Source organism: Penicillium antarcticum (assembly GCF_028974205.1).
Source record: "Penicillium antarcticum strain IBT 31339 chromosome Unknown utg000009l_segment0_segment0, whole genome shotgun sequence".
In the NCBI taxonomy this organism is placed as follows: Eukaryota; Fungi; Ascomycota; class Eurotiomycetes; order Eurotiales; family Aspergillaceae; genus Penicillium; species Penicillium antarcticum.
In genome coordinates, this window is record NW_026695307.1 from 5,213,864 (window position 1) to 5,236,018 (window position 22,155).

At 47.4% G+C, this 22,155-nt stretch overlaps 8 protein-coding genes across 8 annotated transcripts; 4 read left to right on the forward strand and 4 right to left on the reverse strand.

Annotated features, from left to right (window-relative positions):
• Nucleotides 1-1,017: 1,017 nt before the first annotated feature.
• N7508_010317 (uncharacterized protein) lies at nt 1,018-2,492 on the reverse strand (the record flags this gene model as incomplete). Its single annotated transcript, XM_058468377.1, has 4 exons — nt 1,018-1,081; nt 1,133-1,851; nt 1,899-1,982; nt 2,040-2,492. The coding sequence occupies 4 exons, from the start codon at nt 2,490-2,492 to the stop codon at nt 1,018-1,020; spliced, it is 1,320 nt and encodes a 439-aa protein (XP_058316223.1).
• A 302-nt stretch (nt 2,493-2,794) lies between these two features.
• Nucleotides 2,795-4,169, forward strand: N7508_010318 (uncharacterized protein; the record flags this gene model as incomplete). The annotated part of the gene is made up of 4 exons (XM_058468378.1): nt 2,795-3,025; nt 3,079-3,162; nt 3,251-4,038; nt 4,097-4,169. 4 exons carry the CDS (start codon nt 2,795-2,797, stop codon nt 4,167-4,169), a joined length of 1,176 nt encoding a protein of 391 aa, XP_058316224.1.
• Nucleotides 4,170-4,386: 217 nt separating this feature from the next.
• N7508_010319 (uncharacterized protein) lies at nt 4,387-5,669 on the reverse strand (the record flags this gene model as incomplete). The annotated part of the gene is made up of 3 exons (XM_058468379.1): nt 4,387-5,133; nt 5,191-5,274; nt 5,337-5,669. The coding sequence occupies 3 exons, from the start codon at nt 5,667-5,669 to the stop codon at nt 4,387-4,389; spliced, it is 1,164 nt and encodes a 387-aa protein (XP_058316225.1).
• Nucleotides 5,670-6,119: 450 nt separating this feature from the next.
• N7508_010320 (uncharacterized protein) lies at nt 6,120-7,499 on the forward strand (the record flags this gene model as incomplete). Its single annotated transcript, XM_058468380.1, has 1 exon — nt 6,120-7,499. One exon carries the CDS (start codon nt 6,120-6,122, stop codon nt 7,497-7,499), a length of 1,380 nt encoding a protein of 459 aa, XP_058316226.1.
• An 857-nt stretch (nt 7,500-8,356) lies between these two features.
• N7508_010321 (uncharacterized protein) lies at nt 8,357-11,676 on the forward strand (the record flags this gene model as incomplete). Its single annotated transcript, XM_058468381.1, has 4 exons — nt 8,357-8,407; nt 8,455-10,881; nt 10,942-11,324; nt 11,391-11,676. 4 exons carry the CDS (start codon nt 8,357-8,359, stop codon nt 11,674-11,676), a joined length of 3,147 nt encoding a protein of 1,048 aa, XP_058316227.1.
• A 3,735-nt stretch (nt 11,677-15,411) lies between these two features.
• On the forward strand, nt 15,412-17,330 carry N7508_010322 (inorganic phosphate transporter; the record flags this gene model as incomplete). The annotated part of the gene is made up of 3 exons (XM_058468382.1): nt 15,412-15,490; nt 15,552-16,979; nt 17,041-17,330. The coding sequence occupies 3 exons, from the start codon at nt 15,412-15,414 to the stop codon at nt 17,328-17,330; spliced, it is 1,797 nt and encodes a 598-aa protein (XP_058316228.1).
• A 1,148-nt stretch (nt 17,331-18,478) lies between these two features.
• N7508_010323 (tetratricopeptide repeat protein) lies at nt 18,479-19,654 on the reverse strand (the record flags this gene model as incomplete). The annotated part of the gene is made up of 1 exon (XM_058468383.1): nt 18,479-19,654. The coding sequence occupies one exon, from the start codon at nt 19,652-19,654 to the stop codon at nt 18,479-18,481; it is 1,176 nt and encodes a 391-aa protein (XP_058316229.1).
• Nucleotides 19,655-21,018: 1,364 nt separating this feature from the next.
• N7508_010324 (uncharacterized protein) lies at nt 21,019-21,906 on the reverse strand (the record flags this gene model as incomplete). The annotated part of the gene is made up of 2 exons (XM_058468384.1): nt 21,019-21,651; nt 21,799-21,906. 2 exons carry the CDS (start codon nt 21,904-21,906, stop codon nt 21,019-21,021), a joined length of 741 nt encoding a protein of 246 aa, XP_058316230.1.
• Between the last annotated feature and the right edge of the window lie 249 nt (nt 21,907-22,155).

The window sequence follows — 22,155 nt, forward strand, 5'->3', positions numbered from 1 at the left end:
AAACATGGTTTTTCAATATTCCATTTTTCTTCGTCACATGTCCATATATTCTCTCCTTATTGCATGTGTAAGGGGCTCGACCTTCTCCCGTTCATGTCTCAATCCTTTGTACTACAGAAAGAAATGGACAGGAATGCCACTGCTGGTCACCCAGAAACTAGGCAGGCCTATTTTTTTAATGTAATCAAATATTCAGACCAATAATTTGTTCTACAATTAAAGGATCCGCTATGCATTATCATGAAGTTGCACATTCCCAAACGGGGCCCATAGGGCTGCATACAGCACGGCGTCAATCTCTGCAGCTGTAGACCAATCATCTCTGCAATACCGCTACATGATGTTCTTTGGATGCTAGTCGATGCTGCTGTCTGTTGGAGGGAATTCTGCTGCCTGAAACCCCCGTGTTGGAATGCTAAAACTTTTCTTTGATTGGGGAGCCGGTTAAAGGTGGGACTATTGTATGTTGGGGCTGTCTAACCGTCCCCTACTTTACTTGTAATATATCGGAAGGATTTTGTGACGGACATGCTCGTGGATGCCGTGACAATTCCTTATTGTCCAGATGGCGGGTCCGATTGGTGAACTATTGTATTTGCTTGGCATGTCAGTTCTGTACAGTAAATATGCCTTCAATTTCAATGAGTACGCCTGAGCACGCTAGTGTGAGGCCCCATCGTTTCATTTGATCCTTAAATTGGGCTGCAAACGGTACTTCGAGAATGTATATTGCGTAACATATTAATTTATGCTGGTCATCTGCCTCTGTTTTAGTGCCAAGTCTCAGCCCTACGATACTGCTCCACCCGGGATGGGCGCTAATCCCTGCCATTGCATTTTTTAGTCATGTTCTGAAGCGGACACCGTTTCGATTTCAGATTCTTTCTCGTCGGTTTATGTATTTGAGTATACCCTAGTGAATTATGAGAAAAAAAGTCTGTATTCTGTCATTCGCTTTAGAACGGTACGTAACATCAAGGAATGTATGAGCTAATGTAACTATTTTGGGCAATCACTTCACACCAATGGCGAGTCGATTGCATCTGGATGCACGTAGAAGGCAATTGCAATGATGAGATATCTAAAATTTGTTAGCACCAGTCAGATCCAATGCACTCGGGCAATCACTTACGTTCCAACCAACAAACACCCCTCGTAGTAATTGGACCGACCGCCTCGAATCAAGCAGTCCATCACGATAACAGACAAGAAGAATACTACCGTCTCAAAGGGACTATAGCGTAGTGACATTGGCTGTCCAATGATCATGCCGCAAATTACTAGGAATGGGCTCACGAACAGAGCGATCTGTAAAGTGCTTCCCACGACCACACCAATAGCGAGGTCCATGTTTCCTTTCAGCGAAGAGTTGACGACCGTGTTGAATTCACCCGCATTGCCGACAATTGGTACGACAATCAGACCAATGAACGCCCGACTCACATGCCATTTCTCTACAAAGCCATCCACGCTCTCAACGAGGCAATCAGAACAGACGGTGACACCGAGCGTAGCGAGGATCAAGACAATACTGGCAGCCCAGGGGCCGAGGACTTGCTCTTCCTCTTCCTCTGGTTCATCATCAACAAATAACTCAGAGTGACTTTTAAGTTGGAAGTAGAGATAAACAAGGTAGAATGTGAGCAGTACAACCGAAGCGGCACGGGAGAGACTCAACACGCTCTGCTCCACATCGGGTGACTTGGATGAGATAGTCGAATAGAGCACCGATGGGATGATCAGTGAGGCAGAAGACACGACCATCAAAGATGACAAAATTCCACTGACATCCACATTGAATGTTACAGCTTCTTTTGAAATGCCGCCGCAAAAAAGAGACACGCCAAGAATCTAGATTGATCAGCAAACTGGCCACGAAGTCGAATATCCAAACTTACCAGGAGGTTGCCCGAAAGAATGCTTCCAACCATACTAGACTGGACGATATTGATTTCACCTTGTCTGACCGCGGTAATCCCCACCTGCGCAATGACCAGGATGTTAGTTTCCCGACTCGGCAAATAAACAGGAACACTCACAATCATTTCCACAGCATTTCCAAATGTCGCATTTATTAATCCTCCAACAGTTTGCCCAACGCTCTTGGCCAACTCCTCGGTAGCAAAAGAAAGTAAAGCCGCCAGGGGAAGGATGGCCAAGAAATTGAACACGAAACCAATGGAATCATCCCACCCCAGATTCCCCGCTGTAATCCCCAGAAATACAAATGGCAGAAGCAGATTAGAGTAGCTGCATCCCAGAACCGTCTTTACCAACCGCAGAACAGAGCTGCCTGGAGACGTACGGCGCGATTCGGAGTGGTCCCCGTCACGCAGTCCCGAGCCATTCTGCTCAACAGTGTCGCGTTGAGTATGCTGCTCTTCCCTCAGTAATGCCTCGTGTTCTTCGGCTAGCGAGTTTGTGTTGAAGGTGCCCTCCATGCCGGGACTGATCTTGGTTGACTTTCGCAGTCGGACAGCAGGGTCATCCATATTTTGATAAAAGTGAAAGTGAGATTAGCAGAGGGATGTTTTCACTCCTCAGGTGGATTGAGAAGGGGGGGGGGGAGATGATGTACCCGGAGATAGAAAACGAGGTAAACAGATGCCTGTTCTGTTTCGGTTTTTGTTCCTGTCACGGTGCCGGCTAAACGTCATAAATTACACATTCGATACAGGTACCGTATGTTTCAACTCGGTACGAAAGCCTCATTTAACCGTCCAATGCTCTGTTCTCATGTTCTCGTGTTCACATATTTGACCATACTTGCATGAGCAGGTTGAACTCCTCAATCATGGACCACAAGCGCAATGCTCGCAAGGCCATCTCGGTGCTACTGCCCCTCACGGGTATAGCAGCGGGAGCTATGCGGCTGAACAGCGCCACGATTTTCACACTCAACATGTTGGCTCTGATCCCATTGGGGCCATGGATCAGTCGTTCCGTCGATGCGTTATCTGTGGGTGGGCAACGGGCCACGAGCGAACTACTCAAATCATCACTCGGCAATTCAGTCGAATTAATGGTGAGCTGCCCCTCAAACTTCGATGCGCAACACAGCTAACGATAAACAACCAGGTCGGAATCAACGCAATTACCCAGAAACGGCCCCATGTCTCCCAGTCTGTCATCCTCGGCAGTGTTCTCAGCAACCTACTACTGGTATACAATCCACATCCAACCCAAACCCTACCGAAATCACAAACACAAGCACAAACACACGCGCTAACCGCATTCTCTATACAACTAGGTCCTCGGCAGCACACTGTTCATATCAGGCTATGACAAAAAGCGTCTTCGCTTCGACCGAACATTAACAACAGTCCTCTCCTCCCTAATGACAGTCGTCTTTATCCTGCTAGCAATCCCAACAATAATGGACGTCTTCCCCTCAGCAACAAGCACACCAATGAGCCAAATCCTCTTGACGCAACGCATAACAGCAGTGATCTTAATCACCCTCTTGATGACATTCCTCCTCTTCCGACTGAGAACGCACGCAGCAATGTTCGCCAGCACGCCATTCGCCCAGACCGATTCCAATGCCAATACAGCACGGAGCAGACACCAACACCGACAAAGCCAGATCATCGAAGCACAACTGCCCCGTCCATATTTAAGGAAGGATATTGCTGCTTTGATCCTTGCTGCTGCGTCCGGGGGTACATTCGGGTGCACATATTACATCGTGGACAGTCTGTCTGGGCTAGCCAGGATGACGGGGTCGAATGAGTCGTTCCTGGCTGTGACTATTGTTCCTATTTTGGGGAACTTCGTTAAATATCACTCAATTGTGACTGGCTCCAGGTCTTACAGTCAGGTTGAGTTGGGGATTCGGGCGATTATCAATTCCGTGTTGAGAGTTACGATGCTTATTGCGCCGCTTTTGGTGCTTGTGGGTTGGATTTTTGATCGGCCGCTTATTTTGCGGTTTGATGGGTTTGAGGCTACGACCCTTTTGCTTAGTGTTGTTGTTATGACTTATCTTATCTCGGATGGGAGGAGTAATTACTTTGAGGGGTTGATGTTGATTGGGACGTAAGTTTTGATTTATTTGCGACTTTTGGGAGTTGTGCTAATTTTTTTTTTGCTTTAGGTATGCTATCATTGCGTTTTCGTTTTATGTTAGGCCCGAGGTGCCAGCGAATGTTATCTTTTTGGGCTCTTAGATTCGTTACCTTGGAATTAAATATTCGTTCTCAATCTATACGACAATACCATGCCTGGAGTAGAAACTTTATTCCATGTAAAGAATAATAGACTAGTATCGGGAAATGAATTGTTAGTATTCAGACTAGCGTGTGTAAAAAGCGGCAACTAATCCACAATAGCTAGAAAGAAGAATTAGCATCAATAAGCATGATCGCAGAGGGTGCAAAGAGAAACTTACAGCGCAATCAACATGGCACCATGGATATAAGCATATTGCCCATCCCTCAGCAAATGATTAACAACCAGAATAGCCAAAAACATAGCAACAGTCTGGAAAGAGTCAAAGAAAAGAGTCATCGGCTCGGCGATGCACCATCCCATAATAACCAAGAGCGGAATCGCAAACAGGCCAATCTGCAAAAGACTATCGATGATCACTCGAATCGCAGAGTCAGCATTACCAGGCCGCGACGAGGAAATAACAGTCACGCCCTCAGTACTGTTGCTCGCCAACGGAATGAATACAAGCGCAATAAAGCTATGCGAAGTCCCAAGTGTCTCTGCCATATCACCCACGCTTTCGAGTAGAAGTTCCGTGCAGAAGACTGTGGCTGCGACAGCTGTCACCAATCTGATGACAGAAGAAGCCAGACTCACTGTCGTTGTTGGCATGGATGATTCAACATTCTCATCTTCTTCATCGGATTTGTCTTCGTATGAGATGAAGAGATGCTTATGAGTTCCGAGGTAGAAGTAAAGATAGCCAGCATAGAGGATAAGTAGCACGAAAGAAGTACCGCGCGAGAAGGATAACACCCTGCTGTCGATTTCGGATACTGGGAATGTTGAGTAGAGCGCTGTTGGTAGAAGTAGTGCCACTGCTGTTATCATCATCAGTGATGAAAGTGTCTTTGCTAGAGCGCCGTTGAATTCCAGGACATCTTTGTTGTAGGATGCTGTTACTAGACAGCAGCCGAAAACCTGATTTAGTTGTTAGTAGGACTATACTCACTCGGAATACCGCAGGTTGATACTTACCAGAAGGATATCCGAGAGAATACTGCCGACCATAACAGATTGCGCGAATGGGATTTCTCCATGGACCAAGGCCAGGGTTCCCGCCTGAATTTCGTTAGAGTCTTTTCAAATGCAGACAAATGATCTGAGTTGCAAGTATTACTCACTGTCAGCTCAACAGTATTTCCAAAGGTAGCACTAAGAAGCGCACCCTGCAATTCACCGAGGTGTTCCTCAAGTTCCTCGGAAGAGATAGAGATAGCCTCGGATAAGAAAATAATAGCAACGATGTTGACCACCAAAACAATCGTTGCATGCCAGTCGAATATCTTCGCTGCTGCTGCCAATGGTAGCAAGACCATGACCGGGAGGCCATAATTGATATTGAGACCTGCCTGGGCAGGCATTTCGATCAGGGCTCGAATTCGAGTCAAAGGGTCTGGATCAGGGACATGGCAGTCATCCAGATGTAGTCTAGAAGAAGGTTGAGAAGAATGCATTCTGTGACAATGGCCTAGTCAGGTAAGCTGAACTCCGAGGAAGGTGCGACCGGGGAAAGATAAACAGATGCAAATACCCGAATGGTACCTGTATTGGCAATTTACAGTAACATTCAGCCTTATTACTAGCGCATACGTGACGGATAGGGCTGAACAGGCAACAACGTTTTTCAGCCTTATGTGTTTGGTCAATGTAAATAACCCGTACTCTATACCACTTAGAGCAACTCTCAATCACGGGGATTCCAACTAGTATTCTTGGCTGTATTGGCGGCTTATGGAATCCTGATTTCCCCACCTGTCCACGGCACCTTGACTATCTCAGCCGCATACTCTACGGTCGCAAACTTCACTCCCATCCAACCTCATAACCTCCCCTCCGCCGATATCGCCTTAAAAGCCCGCCTTCCCCACACATCTCACAGGGCTGAATGGTCCATTACCCAATCTATGGACACACACCCGCCCTCACTCGAATCACTCCAGAGGGGGGTGACGGATCTAGCAACGACATATCATGACCGGGGATGGACGAACGCAGCAACAGGCCTGGAAGCAGCCCTTAAAACCGCTGAGGAACGAGCCACAGACACGACGCTCGATGCAACAATAACCACGCTGGATGAGCTGGGCGCACTGGTAAAAACATGTCTACACCGCAAGCTATGGATCATCGCGGAAGATCTGGGTATTATCTTGCTGGAAACCTGTGAAGCACTGAAAGGCGAACGAGATCCGATCACAATGAGTGCAATGAATAGTCTTGCCTCGGCGTATTGGGGCCGTGGACAACTGGATCAAGCGGCTGCTCTTGCGTCGCGGGTGACGAATCTCCGCAGAAGATTGCTTGGCGAGTCTCATCCGCAGACGCTGACTTCTATGACAAATTTGGCGTCCACGTATCGGAGTCAGGGGCACTGGCTGGAGGCTTTAGAGCTCGATTTGAAGACGTTTGAGATGAAGAAGGAGACGCTTGGTGCGACTCATTCGTCGACGCTGGGCTCCATGGCCAACATGGCGATCTCCTATACAAACCTGGGTCAGTATGACGAGGCCGAGACGATCGCACGCGAGCTGGTTGATTTGGGAGAGAAGTCGTTACTTCCAAACGATGCCTCGCTATTAAACTGGAAGTTGAGTCTGGCGTCGACATATCGAGATCAGGGGAGGTTGGACCCCGCTGAGAAACTCGAGCGCGAAGTTGTCGCTGCCAGTCGGGCTTCGTTTGGAATTAAGAATTCCTTCACACTCACTTCCATGGCCAACCTTGCATCGACCTACCGTGAACAAGGTCGGTGGCCGGATGCTGAGCGTCTCGAGAAAGAGGTTGTGTCAACGAGTGAGACTGTGCTTGGCGAGACACATCCACAGACTCTCATGTCCATCAGTAACCTGGGGTCTACCTACCGAAGTCAGGGTCGGTTAGAAGAGGCCAAGAATCTCGGTGAAAAGGCGACAACAGTTATGAAGGATGTTCTCGGTGAACGTCATCCATACACATTAGTCGCCATGGCCGATCTCGCCGTGACATATCAACTGAAGCGACAATCGCCCGACGCTGAGATCCTCGCAGCTCGGTCACTGCGTCTGATGGAGGAGACCATTGGCAAGGACCATCCCTATACCCTCAGCGCCATGGCCAACCTCGGCTCGATTTACCAGTCGCAGAGCAAGTGGAATGTCGCAGGCGGGATGGCAGAGACGGTGTACGCAGGCAGAGAAAAGAAGTTTGGTAAAGACCATCCAGACACTCTCGCAGCACTGGAAGACTTGAGAAGAGTGGCCTGGGTAGAAGCGGCGGATCAGAATGCACAGTCAACGTTGAATTAGACTCATTGGAATATGGAATTTGGAGAGGCGTGGGCGTCTCGGGCCGTTAGCATGCATCTATAGTCATCTGTTTTATGGATTTAGGAACCAATTGACGAGCTTTATTTGGCGCCCATATTCCTTATAAATTGTCGAAATGGGGCCTTGCGGCCCTTTCTCGCCCAACACAGCCTCGTTGCCAAGACTTATCATTGGATTATATTGCTTTTGCGGCTGCATCACATCTACACAGCCTCCTCTTGTTTCCTCATCTTGCTTACAGAATGAGGCTGCCTGTTTGGAGGTGGACTTTGGGTATTAGTGGAATTATCGGCGTGTTGATTTATGGGGAGGACTGGGGAAGTGGCTCCTCCCCTGCAACTACAGTAGTTTAAAACTCAGAAACAAAGTGGAGATGGGATTTTCTTTTCTGTCGTCATGATAGATCTCGGGATCCTCGACTTAGTGGTTATTTGCATGGTTAACCCGTGCTTTATCTATCTCATGGGAGCTGTAGAAGACTATACTGTTTAAGTAAATCCTGGCAATCCAGTAGATGTCATGTTTGTATCCGATTCCCAAATGTATAGTTGACTCTTTTTAGTTCCTCGCCAATCACAATGATACCAGAAGGATGGTGGTTGTCTGGCTTACGACGCCGAGATGGTCTGCTTCTTAGCATTTGTAGACTTTTCCAAGTCCAGTTATAAAGGCGGAAGTGCGCCCAAGGCAATCTCCCCCTTTACTTAACACTCCGATCGTCCCCCCACTTTGGCCCCTCGACGCGCAAGAGTATCGTACTTACAGTGTATGGTATTTACGTATCCGTATTTCATATTCCTCTCACACTCATCGGCGTCTTTTCTCTTTCACCTGCAATGACGCCAACTTCGGGGGCCGATGGGTCTCGCATGACTTCTATTTGGCGCGTGAGTGACCAGACTCCCAAGAAGAAGCTTCCACTCACATACCACAGTTACGGCGATCGAAAAATGTCCCTGAACTATCCCCCGACTCGACATTCACGCCGTTCTCACTCGACCCCGACACAGTGGGTGATCTCGTGCAGTCTAGGGATGTGCAGAAACTGCAATTTCTCGGTGGTGTAAGGGGTCTGGAGGAGGAATTACGAACCGATGTCCACTCCGGCTTGAGCTTGGATGAGACATACCTCGATGCTTCCGCTGTGTCTACCAATGCAACCTCTGTGGATAAAGTGACTATCCCTAAACTCCCTCTCAAGGCAGAATCCCAGCACCATGCATTTATCGATAGGAGGAGGTATTTTGGGGATAATCGCCTACCTACGAAACCACCTCCGAGCTTTCTATGGTTGATGTGGGCGGCTTACAATGACCACGTTTTGTTTCTCCTAACTGGTGCTGCTATCATCTCGCTTGCCTTAGGTCTGTACCAGACATTCGGCACCAAGCACTCGGCCAGCAATCCTCCCGTTGAATGGGTTGAAGGTGTATCGATCCTCGTCGCTATCGTTGTTATTACCCTCGCCGGTGCTGCGAATGATTATCAGAAGGAACACAAATTTCGAAAACTCAATAAGAAGCAGCAAGATCGCAAGGTGTGGGTGCTTCGCTCTGCGCGGACTCACGAGGTTCCTGTTTCTGAGATTGTTGTTGGTGATATTGTTCATCTCAGTCCAGGTGATATTGTGCCGGCTGATGGATTGTTGATCAGGGGTCACCAGGTCAAGTGCGATGAGTCCTCGGCGACAGGGGAGTCTGAGCCCGTGGATAAATGCTCGCTTGAGCTAGGTTCGACTCATCATAAAGGTGCCAGCCTCGATCCTTTCATCCTGTCCCATACAAAGATTGTAGAGGGTGTCGGTATCTTCCTTGTTGTGGCAACCGGCGCACGATCAAGCTATGGACGGATCCTACTCTCGCTTGACACTGACCCCGGGTTCACTCCTCTGCAAGTCAGACTTAGCAGGCTGGCCAAGAATATTGCCAACTTTGGTGGTATTGCTGCTCTCGTACTTTTTGTGATTCTCTTTATCAAGTTTCTGGTCGGTCTACGTCACAGCATCGAAACTCCCTCTGAAAAAGGCCAGTCCTTTTTGAATGTTTTTATTCTCGCATTGACAGTCGTTGTGATCGCTGTCCCAGAGGGTCTCCCATTGGCTGTTACCCTTGCATTGTCCTTTGCCACAACTCGTATGATGAGAGACAATAATCTAGTCCGTCAACTCCGCGCTTGTGAGACTATGGGACAGGCCACAGACATTTGCTCAGACAAAACAGGTACTTTGACTGAGAACAAAATGACCGTTGTCTCGGGCTTTTTCGGTACCACCTCCCAGTTCACTGATGGCACAGCCAGTCCTCATATTATCGGCAACGAAAAGATGAAATCTGTATCAGAGTGCATGACCAGCCTCTGCCACCGGACAACAGACCTGTTGAAACACTCAATTGCAATCAATTCATCCGCAATCGAACGCCAAGACGGTGGAGGTAGGGAGTTCCTCGGCTCTCAAACCGAGGCAGCCTTGCTGCAATTCTCTCAGGATTACCTAGGCTTAGGTCAGCTTGATCATTACCGTGCTAGTGTTGAAATTTTGGATCTACTTCCTTTCGATGCATCTCGCAAATACATGGTCACAGTTGTCAAGCTACCCGGTGGCTCATACCGTGCATATGTCAAGGGTGCTCCTGAGATTCTCCTAGCAAAAGGTGCTTCTATTACAAGAGAACCGATGCATGAAGTCCAGGTCTCTCCTATAGCAGAGACTGATATCGAACATGTCGGTGGGATAATGACACAATACGCTTCTCGATCCTTGCGCACTATTGCAGTCTGCTTCCGTGACCTTGAAAATTTGCCTCTCCGAGGTGATGAAGAAGGAATCGACTTTGAGGAAGTGATAAAAGGCCTCACGCTCCAAGGGATTTTCGGTCTAAAGGATCCCCTTCGAGCTGATGCATGGGATGCTGTGCAGATGAGTCACAAGGCAGGTCTGACTGTCCGAATGGTCACCGGAGACAATCATCTTACAGCAAGAGCCATTGCTGGGGAATGTGGAATTATCACAGGTCCAGATGACATCGTGATGGAAGGTGATGAGTTCAGAGCCCTCAACGATGTCCAGCAGAAAGAAATAGTCCCCCACTTGAAAGTTCTGGCACGGTCTCGTCCAGATGATAAGCGGGTACTGATTCAGCGGCTCAAGGACCTCGGCAGGGTTGTTGCTGTCACTGGTGATGGAACTAACGATGCGCCCGCTCTTGCAGCCGCTGATATCGGTTTCTCAATGGGAATTTCCGGTACTGAAATCGCCCGTGAAGCTTCTTCGATTGTTTTGCTGGACGATACCTTCTCTTCAATTGTGAAAGCCATCATGTGGGGAAGGGCAGTGAGCGACGCAGTGAAGAAGTTCTTGCAGGTAAGATTGCCTTCTCATTATCAAGATCCGAGTCCCTTAACTAAAATCAGGCCCTTCCAGTTCCAAATCACCATTACATTTACCTCAGTCGGACTAGCATTTGTCTCCGCTGTAGCGGACTCATCAGAGGAGTCCGTCCTAACCCCAGTGCAATTGATGTGGGTGAACCTGTTCCAAGACACGCTGGCAGCTCTGGCTCTCGCAACAGACCCACCTCCCCGTAGAATCCTAGACCGAAAGCCCGAGCCCACATCTACGCCATTGATAACACCCAACATGTGGAAGATGATCATCGGTCAGTCTATCTACCAGATGGTCGTGACACTCGTGCTATACTTCGCTGGTGCTGCCATCTTCTCCTACCATGGAGAGCATCAAACGTCACAGCTGCAGACTGCTGTTTTTAATACCTATGTCTGGATGCAAATATTCAACATGTACAAGTACGTCACCTCACCGTTCTCAGTCCCTTTATCGATTTGTAAAGTGGAATACTCATACCTATACAGCAACCGCCAAATAGAAAGATCCTTCAACCTAATTGAAGGAATCCACCGCAATTATCTTTTTATTGTTATAACAAGTGTGATGATGGGCGCCCAAATCTTGATTATGTTCGTTGGTGGCCAGGCGTTCTCAATAACGAGACTGACCGGTGATCAATGGGCGTATTCCTTGGTTCTGGGCTTCATTTCTATCCCCGTTGGCTTTGTTCTGCAAGCTGTTCCTACAGTCATCGTTGAAAAGCCGATGACTTGGATGGGGAATTTGTGTGATAGGATCCGTCGTCGGTAGAATAACTGCTTTCATCCTTTCCGATTTTAGCGAAAATTTCAATTAATGCATATTACTTAGATCTTGGTTCTGTTCTGCTTTATTGTCGTTTTGTCACTTGGTTGGCTTTGGCTGGCCTAAAGATCATGTCAAAATCATTTCATAGTTGAGCCAGCTAGATTACCATCCAATTCTAGCTTCAGGCATCCTTGTAATACTTTTTTCTATAAGTGATGACGTGAGAGTTGTTCTACCGTGTACGTAGTAGATCATTGTCTCAGAAGTAGTCAGGTGGCATACACTTGCGTTGTAAGGCGTGCCATGAACTCTGTATGGAGCTTCATTTAGGCCACCTGCCTGGTGGTATATAAATCATATGCCTTCCTCCTGTCTGGCACTTCTTATATCTTCTACACAGTATCACTCTTGGTGGCCAATTTTTAATCATGCGCCTCACAACTATCATCCTCGCTCTCGCCGCCGTGGCATATGCCGCCCCAACTTTTGACAAAAGAGTCAGTACATGAGACTTTCGAGTTCATTTTCTATTACTAACCTTGCGTAGGAGCGAGAAAACTGTGTGGTAAGGCCTGTCTCCATTGCTTTGCTTTTTCTTTTTTGGTGTCGTGGTGTTTCAGGGTGAGCCCTAAAGGCTGATATAATTTGTAATACAGGTTGTCTACTTGCCCGAATTTTGCCCAACGACGTGAGTTATGCTTCTAATTTCTCCAGTGATTGTCAACTTATATACCCTCTAAAATCTGTTTTAGCCATCCACTTGTTTGTCATGGCGATAGCGGTAGAACGAACTGCTGTGTATGTATACCAACAAATTCTATCTGATATGGAGATCTTTGTCTGACATGTATTATATTGGTTTACTTACTGCTTTAATAGACCAAATGTTGAATGAATCGCTGTGTTCTATGGCCGATTATGTCGCTTTGAAGAAAGTCTACATGTAGCTTTACCCTAGAAGTCTCATAAGAAGTTGATTATATACTGGTTCCTCTGCCTACTGGATGAATCTATTGATGTAGCGTGTATGATAATATCTAGTCACATTAGAGAAATATCTCGTTGGCTTTTCAGTGTCACACACTCGGGTATCAAATAGTCAAAGATTTGCATTACAAATGATGCTGTGGAAACAACAATGCTCTTCGTTTAAGTATCAGTGTACTATGTATGCGCCATTTATGCGTTGACGACAATCAGCTGCTGTTGGGTGCATTGTATTGTGATATCTCACAGATTCAGATGTCAAATGAGGCAAGTCTGAATGCATGCTGAATGAAGGATTGTTTGGGTATATCAAACATGTTAAATGTAAGGATAACAAAATTCACATACTAAGGAGGGGAACCCGACCCTGCCTGTATGTCTGCAAACCAGGTCGGCCACTGGGGGTAGTAGGAATATAAGAGACGAGAGCACATAGAGATGGTAGTGAAGAAAAGGGTATGTCTGTGTCTCTATTATGCTAGTAGGAAGTCTTATATATCACAAAAGCCCGAGTCATCCAATACACCGCTAATTCATGAATCATGCAGTAAGCAATTCCCCCACTACAACACCTATTTCTATAAGAGCGTTCTACCTTTCTCTCCTTATCTGTGCCTTCACTCTGCTTTGGAGATAACCAATACTAAGCTGACAGGGCAACTGGTCATCATATGCTCGTATATTGGCATATCTCAAAGACACGGAGATAACCCAAGCACAGTCTCGGGCTTCCGCTCTGGGGTTCCTCGGCCTTCCCTTCCAAATCTGTCGGCAGATATACACATATCGGATTCTTCAGAGGCGTTGTTTCATGTTAAAATTTGTGGAAGAGGGCTCCTCGCTATTTTTTCCTTGTTTGGGTTGCTGTAAAGATGACGAAGACGACGAAGATGACCCGGTTATTCGAGTGGACTGAAACTTTTCGTGCATCAAAAAAAATTAGCCAAGAATGCTTGGATGTTTTCTATGGTGAAAATTTGATAGAAGTTTCTTTGAGTGACTTGGGCGAGCAGAGGCTCAGGAAGTTCTTCAGCGATGAGAACCGACGCCGTATACGATATTTGACATTGATGGTGGAACCAAATGGACCGACATTCGGGAAGAGCACACCGGGTATTCCACTTTGGGTATCGATTCTTCCAAAACTGAAGTGTTTTCAATTATTTACCGTGCAATCACCAGAGAAATACGTTCCCTGTGATGTAACCATGGGTTGGGCTCAAGAAGGTGTGGAGAAGTATTGGAAGGCCTTGATCAAATGGATGAGGCCCTGTTTCGAATGCTTTGGTCAATTGGCTACTCTAAGCCAGGTTGATATGCATGGGCATAAAGTAAGAGAGGTCAAGGAGTTTGCTGACAAGTATTTCTAGAAAATTTGTCAGACAACGTGACCTGGCTGGTAGGCAACAGTTCGTGAACAATATTGCCTTCCGGGGTAGGAGAATTTGGGCTTGAACACTAGCGATGTTTAGCTGAACCAAACCCACAGGTAGCAATGAACTGTTTGCCACGTTCTCAATCAATGAATGGAATCTTTCGCCGCTAGCTTGTCCATCTGGCTTGATGAATTTTTTATTACATTCGCCTCTAGCGCATCGCTTGTACGCCCGAAATAGATTCCCACTCTCCGCCCGGGCGTGGCAAAAGATCATAATCAGCTAGCGCATTGAAGGAATTCCCCGGCCTATCATGGGCAGTAAGAATGATTTCAGAAAACACGAAGTGCGGATGGGTGGATTCGGGCTAAAAGACCCTGTAGCTGTTTCGGACAGTGGCCAATTCACCCGAGGTCATGCGAACCAGGCCAGATCGGAGGATTCAAGAATGCGCCTATGCGAACGCCTTGAGCTGAGTGGGGCCGAAATCATGCGAGAAATGCAGTGAGAATGCAGTGGATGTTGCCGTAGAATTCTAACGTGTGTACCCAGGTTTAATCTGGATTGAGCTGTGTGACAGTGCGTGTTCTCGTGTTGTCCATTCCGGTACGACCTAGACTGCACATCTGGAGGTGTTCTCCGAGCTCCGGATCTCATTTCCAGTTCCAGGCTGTCGTGGTAGAAGGGGAATAGTGACACGTGCTCGGAGTGCCCGTTTGCCAAGCCGTCGCGTGTAACATCAGCGAATTCTTCTAGAACATCAGGAGACAGACAAAAGAGAGATGAGGAAGTGATCAGTTCGGGGAACGGGGAGCCTTACATTCAACCCACGTGTGGACTGCCCGAGCTCTGATTAGTTGGGGGAGGAGCGCCCCCACATGTGCCAAGACAACCTCCAGCCAATAACATCACTTTGAAGTATGGAAAGATCTCGTCCGCTCCGGCCCTGCCAAGATCTTGTCCAAATTGCTTCATGAGACCTAAGCTTGCTGAGCCGAGCTTCTTTTCTTGGCACTGTCTTCTCATTGAATGGTCGCTTGTACCAGAAACCCCCTTCTAAGCCACCCCAGGGCGAACAACCCCAACCTAGATCACTCCGGCTGGCTCTGGCTTTCTGCCAAGAGACATGCGAGCCTTGTTGTCCTCCCATTGCGAGTCCGGTCAGCACGTGTGGTCAAAGTTTCCTAAAGGGGCAATGGGACTGCGAGGACCATGTCAAGTATGCCTACCTACGGGGCGTACCGCGCGTGGAATGCCATATCTACAAATCTGCCGTACATAAAAGCCCTGTCAGCCGTGGTCTTTGCTTTCTTTTCTGTGCAACCGACAGCCCTACAGAGCCTTGACTTGATCTCCAAGCCATCAAGCCATCAAGATGTATCTCCACCAGTACGACTACATCTTCGCCATTGGCACCTTGTTTGCTATGCTTGATGCATACAACAACGGAGCAAGTCAGTTACTTCCTTCTCCTATATCCAACTTGGAATTTATACTAACATTCCTTTTCAATAGACGATGTCGCCAACTCTTGGGCTACCAGTGTCTCCTCGCGGTCCATCTCCTACCGCCAGGCCATGGTCCTTGGTACAATCTTCGAGTTCCTTGGAGCCGTCACTGTCGGTGCCCGTACTGCTGAGACCATCAAGAACGGCATCATTCCTACCTCCGCATTCCAGAACAATGCTGGTGTCCAGATGCTCGCCTTCACCTGTGCTCTCGCTGCCGCTTCCTCGTGGGTGATGTGGTGTACCCGTCACTCTGCTCACGTCTCCTCAACCTACTCTCTCATCTCTGCCGTTGCTGGTGTCGGTGTTGCTACTGTCGGTGCTTCCCAGGTTCAGTGGGGTTGGAACAACGGAAAAGGTCTCGGCGCCATCTTTGCTGGTCTTGGCATGGCTCCGGTCATCTCTGGTGGATTCGGTGCTTGTTTCTTCATGCTTATCAAGCTGATCGTCCACATGCGCCGCAACCCTATTCCCTATGCCGTCTGGACTGCTCCTTTCTTCTTCCTCGTTGCCGCCACCATCTGTACCCTTTCCATCGTTTACAAGGGTTCTCCTAACCTTGGCTTGAGCAAAAAGGCCCCCTGGTACATTGCCGCCGTCACTGTCGGCACTGGTGCCGGTGTCTGCATCCTCTCCGCCATCTTCTTCGTCCCCTGGTTGCACGCTCGCATCATCAAGAAGGATGCCTCTGTCAAGTGGTATCACGTTATCCAGGGTCCTCTTCTCTTCAGCCGCCCCGTCCCCACCGACTCTGAGGTTGCCAAGGTCCCCAACTACGCCGTTATCCAGGATGACGAGGAGGAAGACACTCACCTCCACATCCACGAAAAGGAAGCCCAGGTCGGTGTTACCTCCGTCGCTGCCTCCACCGAGGAGCGCTCCATCGACAAGCTCGAGTCCAACCAGCTCTCCTACAAGGAACTCATGGCCGCATCTGATGCCCGTCACAACGCCAAGCTCCTCAACAGCCGCGGCCCTCTCGGCTGGGGTATGCGCCTCCTCCGTGACGACCCCATGGGCTCCGGTGAGATCTACGAGCTCAAGAATTTGATGATCATGGCCAAGCGTATCCCAGCTATTCTCACCGTCGGCCTCCTTTATGGTTTCCACTACGACATTCACAGTGCCCAGAGCGGTATTCAGGGTACCCCCGAGGGAGAGCGCATGAAGCGCGTCTACGCCCACGCCGAGAAGTACCCCAACGAGGTCGAGCACACCTACTCTTTCATCCAGATCATCACTGCCTGCACAGCCTCTTTCGCTCACGGTGCCAACGATATCGGTAACTCTGTCGGTCCCTGGGCTGCCATCTACTCCGCCTGGTCGACTGGTGACCCGTCCAAGTCCAAGAACCCCGTTCCTATCTGGCAGCTTGCTGTTTTGGCCATTTGCATTTCTATCGGTCTCTGCACATACGGTTACAACATCATGAAGGGTAAGATTTTGCTTCAAATCACCCCCAGTCTTCCTCTCATTTACTAACTCACAATCTATAGTCATGGGTAACAAGATCACCTACCACTCCCCATCCCGCGGTTCCTCCATGGAAATGGGCGCCGCCATCACCGTCCTCGTCTTCTCGCAGTACTCCCTACCCGTCTCAACCTCCATGTGTATCACCGGTGCTACCGTCGGTGTTGGTCTCTGCAATGGCTCCCTCAAGGCTGTTAACTGGCAGCGTGTTGGTCTCTTGTTGCTTGCTTGGATCATGACTATCCCTATTGCTGGCACCATTGGTGGTTGTCTCATGGGCCTGGTCCTCAACGCCCCTCATTTCCTTTCTTAAATCTTTGGTTCGCTACGAGCGATGTTATATGTGTAAAACTTAATTATTTTTCAGGATTAACTCTTTGTGGTCATGTTTGTTTTTGTTGCATATACCATGGGCGCTGAAGTGCTATAAAATATTGAATATTATTTCTGGGTTATTTATTTTGAGTTTTATTCTCCTACTGGATGAAGATAATGTGATTGTTTAAGTTCTTGCGAGACTGGGTCGGGTCTTAGTTTAGATCCGGGGGCCGCTAGGTCACTCTGGGGGTATTTTCCGCTGCTACATGCACAGAGTATGTGTCGGGGCATGCATGTCTGAGGTTCTAGGCCTCCTCTAATTGCTTACTATTTGCTTGTCTTTTTCTGTTGCTTCTATAACTGGATCCATTATCAGATTCATTTGCCCAGGTAAAACATAAGTTGTCTAGACTGTCAGTGTCCCTTGTATAACGCTGTTTGCAAACTGACTCTCCTTTCGTGAACGAGCAGTGTGTATAAGTATAGCACTGCTGCATAAAATAATCAGCCATATATCCTCCTACGATCTCTAAAGGAGCTCTAGTACTTTTAACTGAGTACTTTTGCAATTCTGCTTATTAATTAATCACGTGAGTCAGCAGGAAAATACGCATGGTAGACACGTTCTATATATCTGTACCTTTAGCTCGGAGTTTGTGTACACCTCTCTATACAATGAAATTGGTGGATAAGTTGACAAAATTGAGAATGTATACCACCAATACCTGATAGTATAAGTTCCTCCCACCCCACCTATGGCCGAGATGCAAAAAATGGTTTCCCTGGGAATCGAACCCAGAACCTTTCCGGAACACCTGCTTGAAGCAATTGTTAACGGAAAATCATAACCGCTAGACCAGGAAACCAGTTGATAGAAAGATTTGGCATCTTTGACATTATGATCAAAAAGAATATTGGTGGAATTAATGCACTCCAAACATCAGTCTCCTGTGTCAAGGAAGGTATTAAAACTAAATTTATAGCGTGGAAATGATTAGTAGAGGTAATTCGCCAATGAATTATCTTTCAAATATCTCAAAACAGGAAACTAATCGCTCAACCCAAATATCCTATGTGTCCTGGTTCCGAATATGTATTCTCCACACCACCAAACATGACATAATTTTCCAAATCGCATAAAACTCAGATGTCTTCAGCAACCATAGCCAATCCCTCCATCTCACGTCTCAAATAATCCATAGTTACAATTTCCGTGCGAGCCCGCTTCTCAATGGACTCCCAGTCACGGTTGGACATCACAAACTCACCAGGTTGACGTGGAAAAATATTCGTTGGACGGGAGCGTTTTGAAACGCCGATATGGACGCAGCCAAATGTAAATTTCTTTATCTGAGAAGCCTCAACTGGGATACCGAATCGGTAGGGCTCGTGGATCTTGTCGTCATTGACGACGAACTCGATGGATGGGATTGGGTTAGAGCTTTTCGAGACTGTGTTGGGACGGGCAGGGGAAAGATCAGAAGCAGAATCAAACCCCTGCGTGGCCTTCAAGGAATCAACTGTCGACTTTGGAGCCTGTGGTCGTAGTCCATCGTAGATAGGCGAGATTTTACCACAAAGTGGCTCACTGAGAATGACAGGAAGCTCGATACCTCGCTCTGGATTCTGAAGGATACCCTTCCAAGTCTTGATGGGCCGCTTACGCTTGCGGGAATAAAGGGAGATCGAGTCATTATTTGAAGGCTCGTATCGGACACCAGCCTCACAAGCGCGTTTGTAATCCTCTAATCTGCGAGCACGACTTTCCTCACTTATCCCATGGCGTGTGATATCCATGTACAAGCGTACCTCCTCACCTTCAATGCAATAATCATCCATGACGGAGTTCTGTGCCGCGGTGAAGTGTGTATGAGCCTTATCGAAGTTGTCGCGGAGGAACTCGACGCGACCAAGCCAGAATTGGCATCTGGAGGTGAGAATTTCATCTGGAATGGACTTTGCGATATTAATTGCGTCTTTTGTATGCTTCTCGGCTTCGTCGGGGTTGTGTTCTCGAATGCATACTTGTGCTGTGCGGAGGAGGAATTTGATTCCTAAATCTCGGAGTCGTGTGGCGAGATTGGGAGGTAGGGATGGATACTCGGTATTTAGGATGTAGTCGAAACATCTTTTCTTCTCATCGGTTGCCTTGCTGATCCGTGGCTTGAAATGGAGATCCTCATGTACCGAGAGAGCGGAGACGTGTCGGAAGATTGGGTTGTTGAGTACTTCGTACATGCGTACCAGGTAAGAGACTAGGTTGTCTCCTTGGGCATCGGCTGGGTTGCCTGGAGTTGAATACGGGATAGGAGGCGCCATGTTTTTGCTATGGCGATGAGTTAGGGGTGTGATTGCTGAAAATTTGTGATTGTCGAAGTGACGGGAAATGCACGAGGTGAAAAATATCAGTCAGGAATGACTGCTGGCCGATAAAGCAAGGTGGTCTCTATTTATTTGCCAGACTTCTAGAGCCCACAGGACGTGAATGAACAGAAAGGGTCCCTGGTACAATGAATGGCCGTGTTTCGAAACGATAGTTTTAATAATGATGGTGTTTGTCCTTCTTTGTTGACTCTCAGGCTTATTGTTAGATACTAGCTACCACAAGGATAGAACATAGTATTTGAATAAGTAGGCCAATGGAGCTGATTAGATAGATACATTCTCTTAATCATTGTTGGTTCGCCTTTGTTTCCATGAACAACCTGTATATCCCAACACAAATAAGCCATCGATAAGGCGACGAAGAAGAAGATACAGATTTTCTTGCAATGTGACCTGTTCTAAAACATTATATTTTAGGCTTCATTGGTAGTTTCTGGAAGCTCGTACATCAATACTAGCAATTATACGATCCCAGGCCCTCAAAAGCCTCTGCAAGGCGTCCTCTCAGAATATCTGGTTGAAATCTCAAATTTACATAATCAACGCAATACTAAATAGGTAGGTACCTAGCCCTTCATTCAACCAAAATGGGAAGCAATTTTGTCTGTGTTGATATCTGCTTTCCCAATATCCTGAAAGAAGAGCTTGATCAAGAGTTGAGCACCCATGTTCTTCCTATTCAACAGCATCGCCCGCTAAATTACGATGTGGCGTGCACATCATTACCGTAGCACGTACTCTGCAGAGTCTACCATAAATCTAGGGGTAAGCCCCGAAATATGTGTAATCTCATGTGCGGTGAGGCATCACATGGATTTCGATGGTAACATGCCTAGAATAGCAAAATCAGTTGCTTTGCTCCATTATATACCTCCTTGGGAGACTTACTAGTCACCGTGTACTGAGGATCTATTGAATTAAGAAATCTAAGTTAAATTTGACAAAAGGAAAAACAAATAACCAAGAGAGTAATGCACCTCCTCAGACCTTTTGAGTATATATCACAATAAAGGCAAGCCATGCTTTGATGCTACCGAAAATGAAGAATGAACTTGTAAATTCATGAACTGGATGGCACAAGATCTGCAATCCGCTAGCCTTTATGCTGTACCGTGGTGTACTCATTATTGTTTCTTTGAGGCACCAGTTAGCATCCTCGAATCTTTCCGCGGCCATGAGGTTTTTTGCTTCGATAAACCAAAGCACACCGAGGTAGAGCTCTTTTCTAAGCCCGCCAAAATTGCCATCAGTGTGAGTCTCGAATAGGCTATGAAATCGTTTGCTAGACAGGTGCTCCTTCATGTGGAAGTGAAGAATCGCACAAAGTCTTTACGGGACAAAGATGGATCCTCGGAAATCTCATCGGCAATCTCGTGTGCCCACTGAGAGTCACCATCCAGCCAAATTCGCTCCGCTTCTGCAAGCAACGCGTCTGTAGTTGAACATTGCCATAGATCTTCAATCCATGCTTCTTCTGGCTGGGGGGAGGCTGGATTGAAAGGCTGGTTATAATCACGGGTAGACAGAAGCCTCGAAGCGCCTTTAGTATCCGGGGCACGACCAGTAAACGATGGTTCCTTAAGCAGTGTATCTACAGTATCTTGGTGTAGAGAGAATGGTTCATTATACAGCAAATAAAGGGCATGGGCATCCAGGCAACGACGTTCGATAGACCAAGGCTCGAGCGTTTGTTGGAAAACCTGGTTAGCATCCAGGTCACTGGAGCTGGTCGCACCACTTGGGGTAGTCACATCATAGGTAGTAGCGGCCTGGCCACTGGATGTAGCCACATCACTAGAGAAAGCTTCGTTACAAGATGTTTCTTCGACGACCCAGTGGCCCGGTTGACGTTCATCATCGGGCTCATAGAGTAGCAGAAAAAGGACATCTATATCTATGACATGATTGCAAATATATGAAGTTTCGTCTACCTGTGAAGAAACATAGTCAGTATCCATATCTTGGAGGTAGCCTGTGTGAGCCCGACTTTGTATTCTACGAGCAGCTCGGTCAGCTGGGAGATTTTCTCATCTGCGCCCAGATACGGCTGTTTTTATATGAATATGCTCTCGACTGACTTGGCGAAGTGCGTTGTATTCCTTTGATTGAGGCTCTTCCAGTTCAGCATTTCTCGGCTCAGGCTCTGTCTGCTGCCTAGAGAGACAACGACGGATGATGCCAAGCATTGTGATGAGGGTAGGCAGGTAAAACTTACTATGATGGGTCATATTTGATGATTAGTTTGAAATTGTTCTAAGATTTACTCTGCTTGAAGGCCATGAGCGGCCTTTTATGCTATTTGAGGCAGGGGAGGAAGGAGCTGTGAAAGCAATGATGTGTTCCATTGTAATAATTGATCTCACGCTGGTCTTTGTCTTCTACAAATGGCGTTACAGATCGGACCGTATCTTCGTTAAAAAAGACAACTCCTCCCA